The sequence below is a fragment of the Bactrocera dorsalis genome, chromosome 4, assembly GCF_023373825.1.
Source record: "Bactrocera dorsalis isolate Fly_Bdor chromosome 4, ASM2337382v1, whole genome shotgun sequence".
NCBI classification, from domain to species: domain Eukaryota; kingdom Metazoa; phylum Arthropoda; class Insecta; order Diptera; family Tephritidae; genus Bactrocera; species Bactrocera dorsalis.
In genome coordinates, this window is record NC_064306.1 from 3,517,562 (window position 1) to 3,537,276 (window position 19,715).

Below are 19,715 nucleotides of genomic sequence, written 5' to 3' on the forward strand. Positions count from 1 at the left end.
ACTTCTAAGTTAAAAAATTTTTTAATAATTTTTCAAAGATTAAAAAAACAGTTAAGCAAAAAAAAAATTATTACAAAAAACTGAGGAATGAATATTATTTTTTTTCTTGGTGAAAAAAAAATGTTTTTTTTTATTTTAAAATTAAATATTTTTCTTAGATAAAAATGTTTCAAAAATTAAAAAAAAATGTGTTTTTCTAAGTTAATATTTTTTCTAAGTAAATATGCATACATTTCTATTTTTTCAGAATTAAAAAACAGAGTTGAGCAATGAATATGACATATTAAATTAAAAAAAAAAAATATTTTTATGCAATGAATAAAAAAATAATGAATTTACTAAGTTAAAAAAATGGTATGAATCTTCTTTTCCAAAAAAAAAATACTAAGGTGAAAAAAATATTTTCAAAGAGAAAAAATTAAAATTTAATAATAATTTATTTTTCAAAGTTAAAAAAAAGTATAGGCTAAAATAAAAAAAAGTTTAAGTAGTTTTAAGTTTTATAAATAATTAAAAAAATAATAAAAAAAAATAATTAAAAAACAAATTGTTAACTAAAACTTTTTTATTGCATAAAACCATTTCTAATTTTTTTTTTTTTTCAAGTTACATTTAAGACAATAATTTTTTTAACGAAAAATAACTACATGATATAATTAAAAGGTCCAGTTAGGTGAGTACATTTTTTTAATGTCCATTGTTTAAAAATATGTTTGTTCATTAATCAGCAGCTCATTTTACAGCCAAATTTCAAAAGTACAGTTATTTCTTTATTGTACCACCGGATATGTCCTTCACAACTCATTGTAAGCCACATTCTTGTCTTTGATTATCCAAAACGAGTCGACAATCTCGCCATTTTTATCATCCGAAACTTGCTCGAAGTACAGATGTGTGCGATTGTGGGCCTTCATGCGCGTGTAGCCATAATCCTATAGCGTGAAAAGATTTATAGCAGAGAAAAACATATAAAAAAATAATTGGAGACATTGAAAGTAGCGCACTCACATTGCTGTGGTAGGCGTTCCAGGCCGGCAACGTCTCGGAGAATGGTTCGCGTTCCTCTTTGCAGCCAGCCGAGCCGGTTATGATCTGTATCGGCGCCTTGGGATTGGTGTAGGGTGCTGCGGTCGAACCATTATACACCTTGAAATCATAAATAGGCCAGAGACGCGTGTAGAAATGCTCGTGCGCGAAGATTTCCACGTCAACGCCATTTTTGTAGAACAAGTCCTCCAAACCGAACCACTTCACCAACGGCAAACCCTGTCTTATGAATGTCTCCAACTTCTCATTGCAATCGTACTCCTTTTCGTCGCTACAGTACATCGGACGATGACCATAGGTTATAATCCAGGGGCGTTCCGCACGATTCTCCGGCTTATTGGCTTCGCGTAAATCATTCTCCAGCCACTCGAATTGTTTGGTAAGCAATTTGAAACCATATTGCAAGAAGTAATAGACCTCGGTGGAGAAGGACACAAAGTGTACGGGACCCAAATCGAAACTGTACCACAGGCTGTCCCTTTCGCCGGGCATGTTGAAGCGCGTTTTGTAATTCGAAAAGTTGCTGCGCATTTAATTTAAATAAATATTTATTGAATTTTTTATTATTTAACAAATATAAATATCAGCAACGCTTTGCACACTCACTATTTCTCCTCATGATTGCCGGGACAAACCATATACGGCACATAGGCCGCAATCGTTTCCACTTGCCGCATAAACTCATCGCCCACACGCGCATTCTCCGTATCCATGTCGTAAGCGAAGTCGCCCACATGTATGATGGCGTCGTACATGCCCTGCTGCGTGTCCTGCTGCAAGCGCGCCAACGACTGCGCATTCTCATTGCCCATATCGCCAAAGATGGCCAAACTCGGTTGCCAGTCGCTGCCTGCCGGCGGCGTGGTGAAACTGAAGCGCGCAGACCAGCCCAAATCACTGCCGCACGAGTATTCATAGCGCGTCTGTGGCTTCAAATCACGCAGCGTTACTTTGTGTATGTATTGTGCGTGCTTCTTCTTGCCGCCATCGACAAAAATACGCGCATTGCCAGTGACGTTAACCAGACTCTTTGCGTCGCTGTAGTTTTCGCCGTACAGCACGACGGACTGGTTGGTGGCATCGCGCGTGGACCAGGTCACAACAATGTCAGCGAGGTTATCTTGTGAAAGAAATTTCATATATGTATGTAAATGATTGGCCATTCGAACTTAAAAGTATGATAAGGTAAATCACAACACTATAAAAGACACATTATTGGCATCTGGTCATGTTAGAAGCATTTTAAGCGTTAAAATAAGTTGGGTTGTTAGAAATTTTTCATAAAGCCAGAAAAGAATTTAAGTCACATCATCACACTACATCACATCACAGCATGTCATATGACATAACATCATATCATCACCAGGTATGCTACAAATCGTAACATAAAAATTTAAGTCACATCATTGCATCACATCATACCATTACATATGACATAACATCATATCATCACCAGGTATGCTACAAATCGTAACATAATGCCATAAATGAAATATAATGGAGAAAATAAAAATAAATAACAGCACTCATAACACATCTTTGATACAACAGCAACAACAACACATGCATTGTATGAAATAATACTCAACTACAAAAAGTATTTATAGCAAAGTCGCACATCACATCACACTTGCTCAAATCATCATATAAAGGTAAATTATATCATAACGAAAAAAAATTACATGTTTTCTGATCAGTTAACTTAGCGTGAAAAAAATAACTGTCTTCAAATGGCCCATCACCGCAAATCGTATAACCTCCCTTCACACCATATGATGTGATACGGACTGCGAACTTTGATTTATAAAAAACCTGGAAAGGACTAGGTGGCATAATTTAAGTGTATGCACATTTTATGCTACTTCAACGACAACAACAATAATAATAAAAACAACATATGAAATATCTTTGATTAAAACAGTTGACTTTGTATGGCAGCCATATGCTATAGTGAGCCGATCTGAACAATTTTTTCGAGAATTGTAATATTTCCTTATAAAAATTCTATACCAAATTTCTTGCCTATAACTTGTCAAATAAAAAAGTTTTCCATGCAAGGACTTGAGCTTGATTGATCAGTTTGTATGGCAGCTATATGCTATAGTGGTCCAATATCGGCGGTTCCGACAAATGAGCAGCTTCTTGTGGAAAAAAGAACGTGTGAAAATTTTCAGATCGATATCTCAAAAACTGTGGGACTACTTCGCATTTTTGCAGCAAATGGACTTGGCTAAATCGGCTCAGTCGCTCACGCTGATCATTTATATATACATATCATTTATATGTACATACAGACGTTTACTTTTGGGTGTGTGATATGTTATAATAATATGAAAATTCTCTAATTTGGATTGATAAGTGGAAAGTAAAATTATTTGGTACAGTCAACCCTTTTTTGAAAAACGATATGCTTTGTAATATGGCTTTTATTTGTTTATAATTGAGATTAAGTATTTTTGAATATTATAAAATAATGTAAATATTTGTAAATATAATATTAAATATTTAGAAAATACAGAGTTACATGTGTAAAATAAGTGAAAAAATAAAAAAAATAATTATATTAAATTTAAAAAATATAATAAATAAAAAAACAAAAAATAGAAAAATTAAAAGAACAAACTATCCGTAAAAACATATAAACATAATAAAACAAAATTTAAAAATTAAAAAAAAAAAATAAAAAAAAATTAAATTTATTTTTTAATAAATAAAAAACGTTAATATGCAAAAGAAGCAAACAAATAAAATAAAAAATTAATAAATGTTATAATAATAAAATCAAGATATGTATATTAAGTAAAAAAATTAAATGCAGTAAAAAAAGAAAAAGTAAAATAAAATAAATAAATAAATTTAACAGTAATAAAATAAATAAATAAATTTAACAGTAATAAAATAAATTTAAGAATTAACAAAATAAAAAAGAAATAATTGCTACAAAAAATACAAAAATAGACAAAAACAAATAACCTAAAAACAAAAAACGATAGTTTAGTTGAAACAATATATGGTAGAGAAAAGTTCATTGCTTTTGCTATAATATTTGCTATATTAGTTTTGGAAAAAATGTTAATTTTTTGAGATGAAAATGTTATTGATGCTGATGAGAGCTTTTTATAATTATTTTAATATTTTCACACTAAAATGTTTTAATTTAATTTTAATTTTTAAATTTTTATAATTATTTTAATTTTTTCACACTAAAATTTAATTTAATTTCAATTTCTTTTTAATTTTTAAATTTTTGAATTTTCGCTTACAAGGCAAATTTTCACACAGCCATCGTTTAATGTTTTTCATTTTTGTATAAAAACGTTTATATAATAATGGAATGCATAATTTACAATATTTAAATATATTTTGATAATTTTTGTCATAAAATGCATGAATATATAATAAAAAAATACAAAAATATGTAATATTTTGAGATTAGAGATTGATTTTGACCAAAGACTTTGCTTTTGCAAAACTCCTTAGCCATTTTTTGGTAACATTCACAGCTTATAACGTTGTTATTATTGTTATTGTTACTTTCCAGGTCTTTTTAAACGCTTATTCCTCGACATAACTGCCATGCTTGTCCTTAATAACCCAGAATGCATCAATAATTTGCCCATCCTTGTCATCGGACACTTGTTCAAAGTACAAATGTGTGCCGTTGTGCGCCTTGAGACGAGTATAACCGAAATCCTGACTATGAAACGCGCTCCACTTGGGCATTACTTTAAAGAAGGGCTCACGCCCCTCCTTATTACCCGCCGAACCGGTTATAATGTGCACAGGCGCACGTGGATTGCGATAAGGCGCGGCCAGTGAGCCATTAAACACTTTGTAATCATAGATAGGCCACAAACGCTCATAGCAATGTTCATGCGCCCATATGGCGACATCGACGCCCTGCTCATAAAACAGTTGCTCCAGCCCGAACATATGCAAGACCGGCAAACCAGCGCGCACAACCGTTTCATGCTTCGAACAGTCATCACCGTTGTCATTACTGCAATACATCGGCCGATGTGCAAAGGTTATTATCCAAGGACGTGTTTTGCGGTTCTCTGGCCGATTCGCGGTCTGTAAGTCACGCACCAGCCACTCGTACTGCGATACTAAACTCTTCAAGCCGTAGTGTAGAAAGTAGTAGAGCTCGGTTGAGAAGGCCACAAAGTGTATCGGACCCAAATCAAAGCTATAGAATAGATTCTCCGTGCCGCCGGGCATGTTAAAGCGTGCGCGATAGTTTGAAAAATTGCTACAGTGTGGCATGGAAATACATGTAAGTGGTAATAATGGATATATTGCTTTGTATAACACTCACTAGGTCTGCTCGTGATTGCCCGCACACACCATATAGGGTACATAAGCAGCTATGGCCTCCACTTGGCGCATGAACTCATCGCCAACGGCGGCATTCTCCGAATGCATATCGTAAGCGAAATCGCCCACATGCAAAATGGCATCGTACATGTCGCGTTGCGTGTCCTGCTGCAAGCGCGGCAAAGATTGCGCATTCTCATTGCCCAAATCGCCGTATATCGCTAGCGTGGGCGACCAATGCGCATGCGTCGGTGGTGTGCGGAACCAAAATTGCGGCGACCAGCCAAGCTTGCTGCCACAATGGTAAATATAACGCTTTTCTGGTTGCAAATCGGACAAGGTCACCTGGTACAGTGAATAGAAAACATATTTAAAATGGCACAGTAGAGACAATTAATGTCAAAACAATTATGTACTTACACGATGTATGTATTGTGCGCTGTGCGCGCTGCCGCCATCCACAAACTTTTTTGGTGGCTCTGTTGCCTTTTGCACAAACTCAAACGTGTCAAGGCCATATTCGCAGATGGACGCTTTAGTATCGTCGCGCGTAGACCAAGTCACAACGATGTCGCGTGTGGTTTCTTTAAAAACAAAATATTTGCAAAAAGTGTGTTTGATATTTACGTAATAAGTTTAATGTACTCGAAAACTAAGAAACGCTGAAATCGTACCGAGCAGAACGTTATATACTAACGGAAATCATAAGAATTTAAGTATAGTAACATGTGCCGAGACTAAATTTTTTTTAATTATTTTTATTATCGGACATCATATCGTTACTGAAAAGTATGGACCGACTGGAGACCTTATAAAGTATATAATAAATTCTAGATAAGAAGGGGTTTAACCTGCTACAGTATCAAGAACGAAGCTGCGCAAGGGTCAGTCTCGTTTCTCGCGGCATCTCGAGCTTAATGTATGCGATGGATGGTGGTGGAGTCGGTGAAGGTGTTGATGGCTCCACTGTGAATGGCGGTCAGTCCTTGTCGGAAGTTAGTGAGTCCATTTAGTCATATCTGTCCATCTGTTCGTATGTTCATACGCCAACTAGCACCTCAGTTTTGAGATATCCCTTATAAAGCCAATAAATTGTTGAAAATCATATTTATTTTTTCAGGAGGAAACGTTTATTCAATATTTGAATAAATTTAATTTTTTTTTTACAAAATATTCACTAAACCACATACCACTGACACTTAAAGAATTTATCATACAGATATTTTTCTAAAACAATTGTTCACACAAAATGTATACTTAAATTGTAAAAGTGGTACAAACACCTTCATGTCGTGTATGTTCCAATAAGGTTATGCTTATAAGAATATAATCGATATTATATAAAATAAAAAGGGTAACATTTAAAATAAACAGAGATTCGCTATAATTTGCTAGGTACAATGTTTCGTATTTCAGTTAATACTGTTAAAAGCCGATTCTTTTAAAACAAAAAGTGGAATGTTAATTTTTGTGTATTGTGTCCAGGGCTGCATCGCAAATAATACATTAAAAAATTATAATAATACATTTTTTAAATTTCTTAAAATATTCTTTACTTTCGAAAATCTTAAATAAAATTATTTTCAAAAAAAAAATTTAAAAATTGAATTTTTAATTTCAAATATTTTTAAATTCTCAAAACTATAAATAAAAATTGGAAATTTGAAAATTAAGTTTTTAAAATTTCAATTTTTAAATTTTAACATTTTTAAATTCTCAAAACTGGAATAAAAATTAATAATTTGAAATTTTTTGAAGATGAAACATTTTAAAATTAATTTTTGAAATTTTATTTAAAAAAAATTAATTCTTTGAAAATTAAAAATTTCTAATTTTTTTAAATTGGAATTTTTAATTTCAAATATTTTTAAATTCTCAAAATTGTTATGAAAATTTAAAAATTTAATTCCATTTAATTCATTTTTTTAGTTATAATATTTGCAACCCTGATTGTATCTCTCAAATGCTGTGTTGATAAAAATATTCTATAATATTTTTTGTGCTTTCTATGTACTATTTGTGCTTAAGTATTTTAATATACGAGCTTTGTGCAGCCCCGCTTCTTCTACGTCCACTTTGACGTATTCTCCGCACACTAAATGCTTAAAACCATGTCACACACCCCCACATTAAACATAACTGCCGTGTTTGTCTTTTATTATCCAAAATGCATCGATGATGGCACCATTTTTATCGTCGGACACTTGCTCGAAATACAAGTGTGTGCGATTATAGGCCTTCATGCGCGTATAACCGTAGTCCTGCGAATGCGCAAAACAATAAAAATGCAAACAAGTTCAATTTCATACACTACCCACCTGACTGTGAAAGGCGCTCCATTCAGGCGTATCTTTTTCGAATGGCTCACGTCCCTCTTTACAACCGGCTGAACCCGTTATCAAATGCACGGGCGCGCATGGATTGCGATAAGGCTCGGCCAGCGAACCATTACACACTTTATAATCATAAATAGGCCAAGATCGTTCATAGGAATGCTCGTGCGCCCATATTTCTACATCGACACCTTGCTCATAGAAAAGTTCTTCCAGGCCGAACATGTGAAAGAAGGGCCAACCGACGCGCGTGAGTGTCTCTGCATGCGTGCAGTCGTCACCGTTGCCATTGCTACAGTACATTGGTCGGTGGCCATAGACAATTATCCATGGGCGGCGAGCACGATTCTCTGGCCTATTGGCCTCTTGCAGATCATTCACCAGCCATTCGTATTGAAAAACGAGTGTTTTTAGGCCGTAATTAAGAAAATAATACATTTCAGTGGAGATGCCAATAAAATGCACGGGCCCTAAATTAAAGCTATAAAATAGATTCTCTGTGCCACCCGGCATGCTGAAGCGTGCGCGATAGTTCGAGAAATTGCTGGAAGCACATATTTTTATAATATAATTTTTTTTCCTAATATTTTTGCTACTCACTACTTCTCTTCGTGATTGCCCGGCACCACCATGTATGGCACATAGGCCGCAATGGTTTCTACTTGACGCATAAATTCATCACCTACCCGCGCGTCATCGGTATTCATATCGTAAGCAAAATCACCGACGTGTATTATAGCATCATACATGTCGCGCTGCGTATCCTGCTGCAGACGCGCCAACGATTGCGCATTCTCATTACCCATATCACCGTACAGCGCAATAGTGGGTGACCAGTCGTCACCGGCGGGCACAGTGCGAAATTCGAAACGCGGCGACCAACCCAATTGACCACCACAGTGATAGACGTACGTTTGGTTTGGCACAAGATTCAGTAACGAGACCTATTTTGTTCACAATTTGAAAGCGGAAACCGAAAAAAAAAATATTTGGTTTATCAAATGCAAACAAATTATACACAAGACAACAAAAACAATGCAATGTAAAGCAGCTGAGTAAGTGACGCTAAACGCGTTTATGCACGCAAGGTCACACAAAGTGACCAAACTGCAGCACTTTCACTACGCTCATCTACTTTGATAGAAAATGTTTGGAACAGCAAATATCAAAAATGTCAGTAGTAACTTTACCCTATGTATGTATTGTGACTTTTTCTTATCCCCACCATCCACAAATTGCTGGGAAGTGCCATTGGCGCGTTGCGTAAAGCCAATGAAACCGTATTCGACAATGGATTCGATGGCATCGTCGCGTGTGGACCAAGTTACCACAACTTCATTAGACTTTTCTGTAAATACAGTAGTGCAAACAGAGAAGACATGATTGCTTGTGCAACAAAGAAATTTTAAAATATTGATTGTGTTAATAAAAGTTTGCGAATTTCTATAATCCAAACATATATTTCTTCAAATTATCATTTAACTGCATTTTAATAAATAAAGGAAACGAGTAACGATAACTTTTTAAATGCATATTGCTTTTTGTTATATTATATTGCATTGTTCCTTTTAAATGTTGGTCATTGCTATTGTTTTCTTATCTTTGTTTGCACTCGAATAGTAAATAGAGGCCCGCCATATGGCATACGCCCGCTTATCAGCCACAGGCCACATAGTGTAAGCAATAAAAAACGCTTCAAATTACGAATTTGCGTCAAGTGTAAATAACTAATTTAAAAAACTGGGTTACAAACATCATATCATGTTCCTGAATGATGTGTATAATATTCCTTTGTGAGTAATATAATGTATAGTATTTTGATTTTGCTGAATTGCAAAGCTTTCAAAAAAGCAAACAATGCACTATTTTTAAATTCAGATTTTCTTTATTATTTAGTGATAAGACTGATGATGATGATAGTACAATTACACTAAAAATTACTTATGAAAAATACCAACACATCAAGATAAAAGCACTGAAAAATACACCGTGTTTATGCCTTCCAAACAATACAAAAAATAGCGTAAACAAAATCGCTTACAATTGTTATCACAGGTGAAATGTTAAATAAATGCAACGGAATAATTGAAAAGGTGAATACCTAGCTTAATTAAATAAAATTTTATTTTATATGAATGTATTCGTACATATGTATGTATGTGAAACACTTGTAAATGATTAGTCACTATTGCAATTTTCACAATTTTCCTTATTTATTTATACATGTATAAATTATTATTAAAATCCCAACTTTTTTAAGAATATGCCAGAAAAATATATGACATATGTATGTTTGTATGTACATGTATATGTACAATACAATGTATTTATTTGCACAATCTTTTACCTTCATTTAGATCCTAAGATAATTGTCATGTTTGCACTTACCACCAAAGGCCAAATGCACTTGCTCCGGCTGATAGTGGTATACTTTGCCCACAGTATCCGCAATGGTATTAATCTTCTCCAGCTTTTGCGCAGTAACACTCGCTAGCAAAGCGAATAAAACGTATAGTAACGAACGCATTGCGTTCTATAATTTTGGATAGCAGTGCAGAAAGTTAATTTATTTGCGCACTATATATTATTTATTCTGATTAAAATCTCGTTCACAAAAGTTCCAGAGAAAACACAACTAAACTATTTCAAATCCAATAGCGAAATAAAATCACATAAACATACGAGAACAAATGACAGTCATAATAAAAGTCAACTTTCACGCAGTGTTGTATTTTTATATGTTTCAATGTTACGTTACTTACGTCTTAAGCAAACGTAATAAATGGCAAACATATATATTAAAAAAAAAAAAAACAACTGTAACTATATTAATGAAACAAATTTAATTTCATAATTCAGTTACATTTATTTTACACATATACATAATAATAAACATATATTTAAATCAATTCATATTTGGTTTTAGTTAAATTTTTGATGTAGGCGCTCCAAAGACTCCACAATACCGGTATTATGCTTTGCTGAGGTCTCCAACAGCTCCCATTCATATTTTATCCCTACTAATTTTAGACCATCTACTATTTCTGCTGCACTTAGTTTGTCATCCATATCCTGCTTATTCGCCAATACCAGTAGGAATAGTTCTTCGGGTATAACAGCCTTTTGAAGTGTTTCGTGTAGCACTTTTGACGCCAGTTCTAACCGCTTTTTTCCAGCTGCTGCATCCAATACGAATATTATACCATTCGCATTTTCAGTTAGAAAGTGCTTCCATAATGCCCTTAATCTACATTGACCTCCAAGATCCCATAAAGAGAAGCTCAAATCCTTATACCTTACTTCCTCTAAATTAAAACCGATTGTTGGTTGGGATAAAGTAAAGTTTCTACCTAATAAACTGTTGAAAATTGCAGTTTTTCCAGCGTCATTTAATCCCAAGAGATAAATTTGAGTTGGGCTTTCCTCTTTCGGCAATTTCGATGCCGACACCATTGTTAAAATATATAATAAACTGTACAAACACAAGATTTTACTTTTACTTAGCATTTTTCGAGTCTAAAGGCATAAATCAGAATATACTTATACTAAAGAAATCAGTATAGGCATCCAAGTCATAAAAGTCATGCGCAGTGGAATTTTATATAGCGTCTAGATAGGTTGTTATATTTTATGGCAAACTTGTCACTTTTGACATTAATCTGTTAAATTAAGGCGGGTTCATTATACGGACTCTAAAATCTTTTATAGCGTATAATTAAAATAAGCTTGCTATGAATATTATCAATAACGTTAACGGAAGCACTTTAAAGCAAAAATACCATATCAGAATGAAATCTTGAATAACCATTTAGTAAAAGCTTTTACATACAATATATGAAATCTAATATAAATGATGAAATCAATGGCAACGCAGTTAAAATGTATCAATTAGAAAACCAGTGGCTTCCAAAATATAGCCTGTCAAATGTTTTGTTTTGGTTTTTAGGGAAAACAATAGAATATCTTCCACCAATTGGTTTTTTGATTTTATTTCTAAATAGCACTTCATTGATTTTGATATTATTTATACGTGACTATATATTTTAAACATGAGCAGCAATACCAGCAGCGTGCGGGCATTACCACAATCGAAGGAAGCACTATTGAAATCATACAACACACGTCTTAAGGAGGATGTACGTAGCATGCTGGAGAATTTCGAAGGTAAATCAGATTTGAAACTCAAATTTGCACACAATTAAAACAATTTATTTGATAATGTTGCACTAAGTCTCTTGCCCCGGTTATGCGTAAGCATTTGCTGTAATTGTTGTAAGCCGTCGCTTAAACCCATACCATTGATGGCGCAACACTCTTGAATAGCCCACTGTTGTGTTAATGTCTGCAACTGCAGTATTGTGACCAACTGTTCAGCTCCCAGGGCGCCTGGCAAATCTTGTTTATTAGCATATAAAAGGTAGACAGCTTCGGTCAGTTCCGGGCGACACCACAACCAACGTAGCTCATCCAAAGCTCGTGGCAAGCGACGCATATCCGTTGCGTCAATCACAAAGATAATTGCACGCGTATTATGATTATAATGTTGCCACAATGTACGTGTACGTGGTCGATCGCCACTAACGTCCCAAATATTTAACAACATTTTACCACAACGCACATTTTCCACATTGAAGCCAACGGTAGGTACCGGCTCAACGTTCCGTTCCAATTTCAATTGATATAGAATGGTTGTTTTGCCAGCATTATCCAATCCTAGCATGCCAACACGCAACTCCGGTTCAGTTTTTGGGAACCAACGTGCAAATAAATGCGTTAAACGACCACCCATTTGATGGTTATTGCAGAAAAGTCCGGCGTTGAATAATTATGCCTGCTTACTGTGCAATGGCTTGTGAATGCGAAACAAGTGTTATATTTCTGTGGTAGGGTAGTATATGGTTATAAACAACTGTGTTGAGGTTGATGATGTACGCACATACATATAATTTTTAATGTACATTATACCAATAAACAGCTGTTGCAAAAGTCACATATATGTAAACTGTAGTATATGATAAGATGGAATGTTATTGATATATTACTGTAGTATTGGTATATACAGTAACGGAGCATATACTCGTTACAACTTCGTTAATTTTACATTGATAAACCTGCCAATGTTTTTCTTTCAGAGATCATCAAACTAGCACGCGGTGAAGGCGATTCTCAAATTTCTAAAACGACACAATGTGAGCAGGACACTTATGAAATGCAAGTGCGCGCTGCGAATATCGGTAAGCACGTAAGCATATTACCATAAATAAGTAACAGTACACAAAACTAAAAATTAATTAACACGATAATTTAAATAATTTGTGTTATAATTACTACTTTCTTGCTTTCAGTACGCGCCGGAGAGTCACTCATGAAACTTGTATCAGATATTAAACAGTATTTAATATTAAACGATTTTCACTCCGTCAACGAGGCGATTACCAACAACTCACAGTTATTCCGTTCGAAACAAATGGAATGCGATAAGAAACTTATGAAATTACGCGATGAAATGGCAATGGATTTGTATGATCTCGAAGAGGAATATTATACTAGCATATTTAAATGAAAATAAAGTAATATTTAAGTGCAAAATACAAACTATTATTAATTACCATACAAAAATATTAAATTGAAAAATATCAACAATATTAACTAGCAAACTATGACTCGTCATTGCTTTCATCGTCCACATATTCGAAATTCTGTTTGCGTATGCAGTAATGTGCTGGTGTATCTTTGTTGGGGCTAATCTTTTCTGGTGGCAATGGTTTGCCGGAATCAGCCGGACGCAATCTGCTGTATACAATTATTTTTTTTATATTTTGTTATTATGTAGCTTTTCTATATTAACTACGTTTTCACCTTTTTTTCGGAAAACGACCCCCGCCAGGTACACTGCAAAATCCACGCAAATATTCGGGTAGACTTGGAGGTTCCATAGTGCCATATGTTATACCGAATATGTGTGCTGGATATACAGCAGAAGCGAGCACTTTTAAATTGAAGGGACTCGGCAAAGGCGAATAATGTATTTCGAAGTAGTTATTCGATTTATCTTTTTTGCGTTTATCCATAGTTAACTTTACAGTAACTAATATTTCGGAATTATGACAGCTGTAATTAAGGAAAATTATTAAATAATAATTTTTGAATTACAACAAATATACTGTTTCGCGCACTCCTCCTTATTTGGCGCATGCTCAACGAATATGCGTGCCATTTCAGGGTCCATCTGGAAGTGCTCCAGGCACAAAAAATGTCCATTATAATTAAGGAAAGCGTCATTGAGATGAACTAAACCACGCAGCTGGTTTCCCAACTCAGCTACAAATTCTTCGCTACCAAAAGGCTCCAACAGCAGTTGAATTTTGATAATTACTTTGCTTTTACTAAAAAATACTAATACACATTTTAAATTTTAAATATAGCTGGGTATTAAATGGATAGATATATTTACTGTAGCAATCGGTCCAATTCATCTATGATGTCATTCAACTCATTGGGGTTACATGGGATTAGTGCACGCTTTAAGTCCATGTATAATTTGTCAACACCAGTGTTAATACACGACACGAACACATCGTTAAGTAAAATTTGGCGTAAAAAAACACATGCGCCAGCGTACAAGTGTGTAATTTTTCCCTCTATAAAAGCATGGCATATAAACTCATATTGTTATAAATCACAAAATAAAGCTGAGTGTTTCAGCAAATAAAAACCTTTCTGTATGAGCACCATCATATTGCGTGTTGCTGAAGCTTCTTCGAACACAAAAACTTTAACGCGCTTTTCATCACTGAGATGCAGGATATGTGGATTTTTTGTAGGATCCAAATAGACGAAGTTATCATCTGTTAGTATCTACATGTTTAATAAATATACATAAGTTCAGAAGATATGCGATAAAATCATAATTCTGTGCAGACCTGCTCTTTATTTGTGTTGAAGTGGATCTTCATTCGCCAAGCAATCGCTTTACTTGTATAAATTTTAGGTACCCTTTTCGGCAGTAGCAGTTGATTCAAGCCATATAGACGTGTAATAAACACTTTCTGTGTAGGCTTTAAGTAAATGCATTATTAAATTGGAAGTTAATTACATATAAAAGTACTAGTACTCACGTTATAGACTTTTGGCATATCATCAAATAGAAAGTCCTCGCCATATTCAAGAAATTTCATTTTTATTGAATTTTATATAAACTAATTGACTCATTCAAATAAAACAACAACAAGAAAAATTAATGAACAATTGCAATTGTTTAAATAAACCCGCCTAGATCACAGCAAGCGAAAACCTTTTGCAGCTGTTTTGGAAAGAGGAACCAGAGAACGTAAATCATAAAAAATACGTTCCTTGCAGTACTCAAACAGTTTGAAAAACAGTGTACGCATATAACAGAATAAATAAATTGTAATTTAATTCATTTTATTTATTACTATGTCGCCAACTTAAAAAAAAAAAATAATAATAATAATAAAAAATTATTAATATAGGCTAGGTAATTTTTTTTGTTTATATTGTAATAACAACAAGTCATTGCGAGTGTTTCATTTGTAAGAAGAAGAATCTTCCTAATGGCACTCGGTTATCTCAGCTGGGTGGTGTATTTATGTTGAATTGTTTAATAAATACATTTTCTTGAATAAAAGTATATTGTTAATAAATTGTAAATAATAAATTATTGTAGATTGTTATTCTACCTTTAACAATTACCCGAGAAATAATGAACTTCCTGCGGCAAACAATCAGTGTTACGAAACAGTTGTCACAAAAAGGTTTGTGGATAACACATGGGCTTTTAGTTGCAAAATATTAGTTTTAATCATATCAACAAATCTGCTTTTTCTTTAGTGCTCAATGGCAACATATTGCAGTCTATCCAAAGTGGCAGCCTGTTCGAGCCGACCTATCGTATGGCGTCCTTAAACCAAATGCACCGCACTGGTCCACATTATAAAACGCGTCCACCACGACAACCACTTGATGGCAAACCTTTCGCGAAAGGTGTTGTCCTTAAGACACTCATCAAAAAACCGAAGAAACCTAATTCCGCTAATCGGAAATGCGTGCTCGTGCGCTTATCTACCGGTAAAGAAATGCTCGCTTATATACCCGGCGAGGGACACAACTTACAAGAGCACAACATTGTGTTATGCCGTGTAGGCCGGTGTCAAGATGTGCCTGGTGTGAAATTGAAATGCGTACGCGGCGTATATGATTTGGCGCACGTTATCAAAAAGTGAAGAAAAGTGGTGGAACCTATTTTCCTTATTTTCCTTTTAAATGTGACGATATGTATATGAAATAAAATATCCTTTAACAAAATAAACATGGTCACACTTCTTGTAAAAATATGTATATAAACGTATATTTTTATGTATCTTCAACCCTTTTTTCGAGCAATATATGTATGCTCAGTGGATGAGTTAGCGTTTTTCGCGCATCACTATTTTCCTTTTATTGTTTACCTATTTTCCTTAGGCGGCTGCTTTTTTCGTAGGGGTAAATCACTATTTACGTATGGCACGCGTTGATTTTAATTTTCGAGGGATTTATTTACCGCGCGTGCTAAGCATGCGATCCAGTTGATGGGGACGGAGGATTGAGCGGCAATTAAAACGATGATGGGGCACATTTTTGAATTGGACTCTAAATAAAATAATTACAGTGATAACGAAGCGAAAAAAGCGTAATGTGTTCAATAAATGCTGAATGAGATGACTTAGGACACAGCATCCTTCGGAATGTATGCAAATTAAAGAATTTTATGTTAGTCTCAACGACCATGTTAACCTAAAACTATATTTTACCAACAAAATGATCATAAACTTATGTTTGCCAGCTCCTATAAGTTTCGGGCACACCTGTAATAAATTACCACCTTTTCAATTATTATCATTTCAATATCAATCGCGGGCGATATTCGTTGTGACCATTAAATACCTAACGTTAATCCATACTTTTTCTGCAACTACAACGTACATACGTATACATTTACGCATTAAGTATTTTGTGTACGTGCAGAGATTATTGACCATTGGTTACCATACTGACGTCCAGTATTGTTTGGCATTGTTTGTCTGACCCTTTGTGCACAAATGTTGCAATGACAAGCGGAAAAAGGGCCAACTGATTAAAATCTTTTGTGTGTGGGTGTGCAGCATAATATGCATGTACGATTTCATATTGTATATTGTATATTGTTAAAGAATATATGCGTACTTACATACAATGTTATAGATTTATATGCGGTTGACGGCTAGAAATGCAACTGCTTCATAAATTGCAAACTTTGCAAAGTGGACACTGCACATTGATTCCAAAACACTACAACAAACTTCTACTTTTTAACACATTTAGCAATAACTACAACTAATGTTAATTGGAGCTAAAGAAACGTATATTTCCGATTTTAATATCCGCTTTGTTGCTTCTCACTGTTTCCGCTGCTTAACTGAATATTCTACAATTTTAGTTACGGATGTGCGATAATCGATTGCTGTTGTCTTTTGTCGATTAGTAATTAACTATACTAACGTTACAGAAATTATATATTATGTGTTAGTATCATTTCTATTATTTTTATTATATACATACATACATATATTTATGTATATGAATTAGTAGGCGCTACATACTCACCTACGTACATACATATGCTACTTCTGCCATAACAAAGATCGATCAGTTTTGCGATTAAATCTGTACAAAATAAATTCTATTGTAATATTTGTAGGCACGAATTCGTCAAAATAGGGACATATGGCGGATTATTTATATATTTTTGTCATTATTCTATATATAAAAAATAGTAATCGTTTCGGCATGTTGCTCACCCAAATTACCACCTGCCGTTTTGGGGTGATTTTTGACGCATTTGTGCATACCACAAGAAATTGTAACCCGTTGTTGGCCACGCGTATGCCACAGGCCTTTTTTCATTGGAACCAAACAGGAAAATGGTATTTTTCTACGTTACACTTTTGCACGTAAGTACTTATTTGATTAAGCGTTTTATTTTGATATTCTAATTATTTTTTACTTTTCCAATTTGTGTTAAAAATAATACTATTTATTGCAATTATTATGAAATAATATAAGCGCATACTTTTATATGCACTTTTTAATTTTATAACGTATTCTTTATGTTAACCAATTTGAATACCGTTTAAAACATCAATTATCGATATACACCACATCACTAATGCCGAGTGACCGGAACTAGTTTTCGTTCGTTGAAGTACTTTCAAGTGTTCGTCATGTAGCACAATTTAATAATTGAATTTCGGTGTTTAAACAACAATTTGTGTGAAATAGTTTAAAGAAGTGTAGAGTTTAGTAATTTATGCAACTTTTGTTGCTATTTGCGGTAGTGTAAATAAATGTAGTGTCGTGTAATATGATAGTGAAAATCTCGTGCTAGTGGGTGGTGGTGAGGTGTGTTTCAAATGTGAAAAGTGTTAAATAAAGTGCATATATAGTTGTAAAATAGTGTTTTCTTCAAAAAGTGGCCTCATTGCATTTGTAAATGCATGAAATAATCATCAAAAATCTTTTATTAATAAAATACGAAATGTATAAAAAGATCCTTGCATTTTAGCTTGCCAAATGTGTTCGCAAAATGGCGGTGCTCGTGTATTTGCAAGCAAACGGTTACAGAAGCAACAATCAAGGAAAGTTTCAAAGCCACTTAACGTAAGTATGCAAATTGGCAATATGGCTGCAAAATGTAGCAATTTCACAAGCAACGTAATAATTTACCATGTTTATTATTTAAAGCTTTCAAATTGATGCATGCATTTATCAATTGCTTTTGAAATGTGATAATTTCACAAGCAATGTATTATTTCACCGTATTTATTTATATTAAAGCTTGAAAATAGATATTTATATAAGTTGCAAAAGTTTATAAATAATAATAAAAATAAAAAAATAATAATAAAAAATAGTAATAAATAATAAAAAAAATAATAATAATGAAACTTAATACTACTCTTGTAAATATTTTATTTTTATTTACCAATACTTTATTACGCTTCTACTTTTACTAATAAGGCGCAATTATATATGCAGAAAATTCTACGTTTGTAAAATACATATCCGGTTTATAGAATTTACTTACAATTTGCAAAATATTTAGACATTATAGATACACATTTGTCATATCAAAGGCAAATCTTTACGCCACAATAAATAAGGTATCATCTGCACAACGTCTCGACTTCTTTATGGAGTTATAACTTGTTGTCGTACATATTGTACATTTTGCCTTCATTATGGTATTATTTACAATCATTATTTTGTGGCCTTTTTTTCTTTGCTCGATACTCTCTCTTTATGCTTGCCGTACAATTTGCGGATTACCGCATTCATAGATTTGGTTTGAGAGCAATGTTTCAACGTTTGCAGACAAATGTGTATTGTTAGGCAGTCATGCGCAACAGTAAGGAAATTATTTCTTGGCTCAAGACAATTTTTTGCTTTGAAATTCGTACTTTTTGTTTTGCTTTGTTTTGTTTTGGGAGCATCACTTGACCTAACCAAGGATTTGAAGTTATAAACCACAAAGTGGTTAATTGGCATTTCGTCGGCTTTAAGCTACAAAATACTTGCTAATGAGGTACGGAGTTATGAATGGGCATGTATGGTAGATGAGTGGTGTACAGGACGTACTTATACAAATGTAAGAAAATGTTTCCGGTCTTTGAAAGGAAGAGATTAAAAAATTGTATGTTTAAGTAATATTTTAAGACAGAAGACGCTGATTTTTAAAAGAATATTATTATTTGCATTAGATATAGACTATGCAAAGAAAAATTAGGACTTTGGTTACACCGAAGCTATAATACCCTTCACAAATAAAAAAGTTTTCAATACAAATATTAGATCTTGATCACTTAGTTTGTATGACAGCTACATTTGTATATGCTATAGTAGTACGAAATCGGCGGTTTCGACATTTTTTTCGCGTTTACATCAAAAATGAGGAACTAGCTGGCGTATATACAGATGTTGGCC

General features: G+C 33.8%; 6 protein-coding genes across 9 annotated transcripts; 2 read left to right on the forward strand and 4 right to left on the reverse strand.

Moving 5' to 3' along the window:
* Positions 1-546: 546 nt before the first annotated feature.
* LOC105232000 (acid phosphatase type 7) lies at positions 547-10,389 on the reverse strand. 3 transcript variants are annotated; one of them, XM_011213547.4, is made up of 5 exons: positions 10,086-10,384; positions 8,888-9,045; positions 8,298-8,641; positions 7,683-8,241; positions 7,295-7,625 (listed from the first exon to the last, which is right to left on the reverse strand). In XM_011213547.4, exons 1-5 carry the CDS (start codon positions 10,222-10,224, stop codon positions 7,494-7,496), a joined length of 1,332 nt encoding a protein of 443 aa, XP_011211849.2. In that variant the 5' UTR covers positions 10,225-10,384; the 3' UTR covers positions 7,295-7,493. The 3 variants fall into 3 exon arrangements, with proteins under 3 accessions (XP_011211846.2, XP_011211847.2, XP_011211849.2); XM_011213544.4 differs by lacking the exons at positions 7,295-7,625; positions 7,683-8,241; positions 8,298-8,641; positions 8,888-9,045 and adding exons at positions 547-932; positions 1,009-1,570; positions 1,654-2,167 and having other exon boundaries at positions 10,086-10,369; XM_011213545.4 differs by lacking the exons at positions 7,295-7,625; positions 7,683-8,241; positions 8,298-8,641; positions 8,888-9,045 and adding exons at positions 4,199-5,299; positions 5,366-5,709; positions 5,785-5,948 and having other exon boundaries at positions 10,086-10,389.
* Positions 10,390-10,538: 149 nt separating this feature from the next.
* On the reverse strand, positions 10,539-11,245 carry LOC109579952 (uncharacterized). Its single transcript, XM_019992368.3, has one exon. The coding sequence runs from the start codon at positions 11,202-11,204 to the stop codon at positions 10,620-10,622; it is 585 nt and encodes a 194-aa protein (XP_019847927.2). The 5' UTR covers positions 11,205-11,245; the 3' UTR covers positions 10,539-10,619.
* Positions 10,539-12,818, reverse strand: LOC105232002 (ADP-ribosylation factor 4). Its single transcript, XM_011213551.4, has one exon. It carries the CDS (start codon positions 12,484-12,486, stop codon positions 11,896-11,898), a length of 591 nt encoding a protein of 196 aa, XP_011211853.2. The 5' UTR covers positions 12,487-12,818; the 3' UTR covers positions 10,539-11,895.
* LOC105232003 (mediator of RNA polymerase II transcription subunit 22) lies at positions 11,623-13,354 on the forward strand. The gene is made up of 3 exons (XM_011213552.4): positions 11,623-11,861; positions 12,830-12,931; positions 13,043-13,354. The coding sequence occupies exons 1-3, from the start codon at positions 11,747-11,749 to the stop codon at positions 13,258-13,260; spliced, it is 435 nt and encodes a 144-aa protein (XP_011211854.1). The 5' UTR covers positions 11,623-11,746; the 3' UTR covers positions 13,261-13,354.
* Positions 13,355-15,039, reverse strand: LOC105232001 (uncharacterized). Of its 2 annotated transcripts, none has more exons than XM_029552790.2 (7): positions 14,816-15,039; positions 14,621-14,755; positions 14,414-14,555; positions 14,152-14,338; positions 13,862-14,083; positions 13,557-13,808; positions 13,355-13,487 (listed from the first exon to the last, which is right to left on the reverse strand). In XM_029552790.2, the coding sequence occupies exons 1-7, from the start codon at positions 14,873-14,875 to the stop codon at positions 13,355-13,357; spliced, it is 1,131 nt and encodes a 376-aa protein (XP_029408650.1). In that variant the 5' UTR covers positions 14,876-15,039. The 2 variants fall into 2 exon arrangements, with proteins under 2 accessions (XP_029408650.1, XP_019847986.1); XM_019992427.3 differs by having other exon boundaries at positions 13,355-13,490; positions 14,816-15,032.
* Positions 15,040-15,256: 217 nt separating this feature from the next.
* On the forward strand, positions 15,257-16,061 carry LOC105232004 (40S ribosomal protein S12, mitochondrial). The gene is made up of 2 exons (XM_011213553.4): positions 15,257-15,472; positions 15,549-16,061. The coding sequence occupies exons 1-2, from the start codon at positions 15,421-15,423 to the stop codon at positions 15,938-15,940; spliced, it is 444 nt and encodes a 147-aa protein (XP_011211855.1). The 5' UTR covers positions 15,257-15,420; the 3' UTR covers positions 15,941-16,061.
* Positions 16,062-19,715: the final 3,654 nt, after the last annotated feature.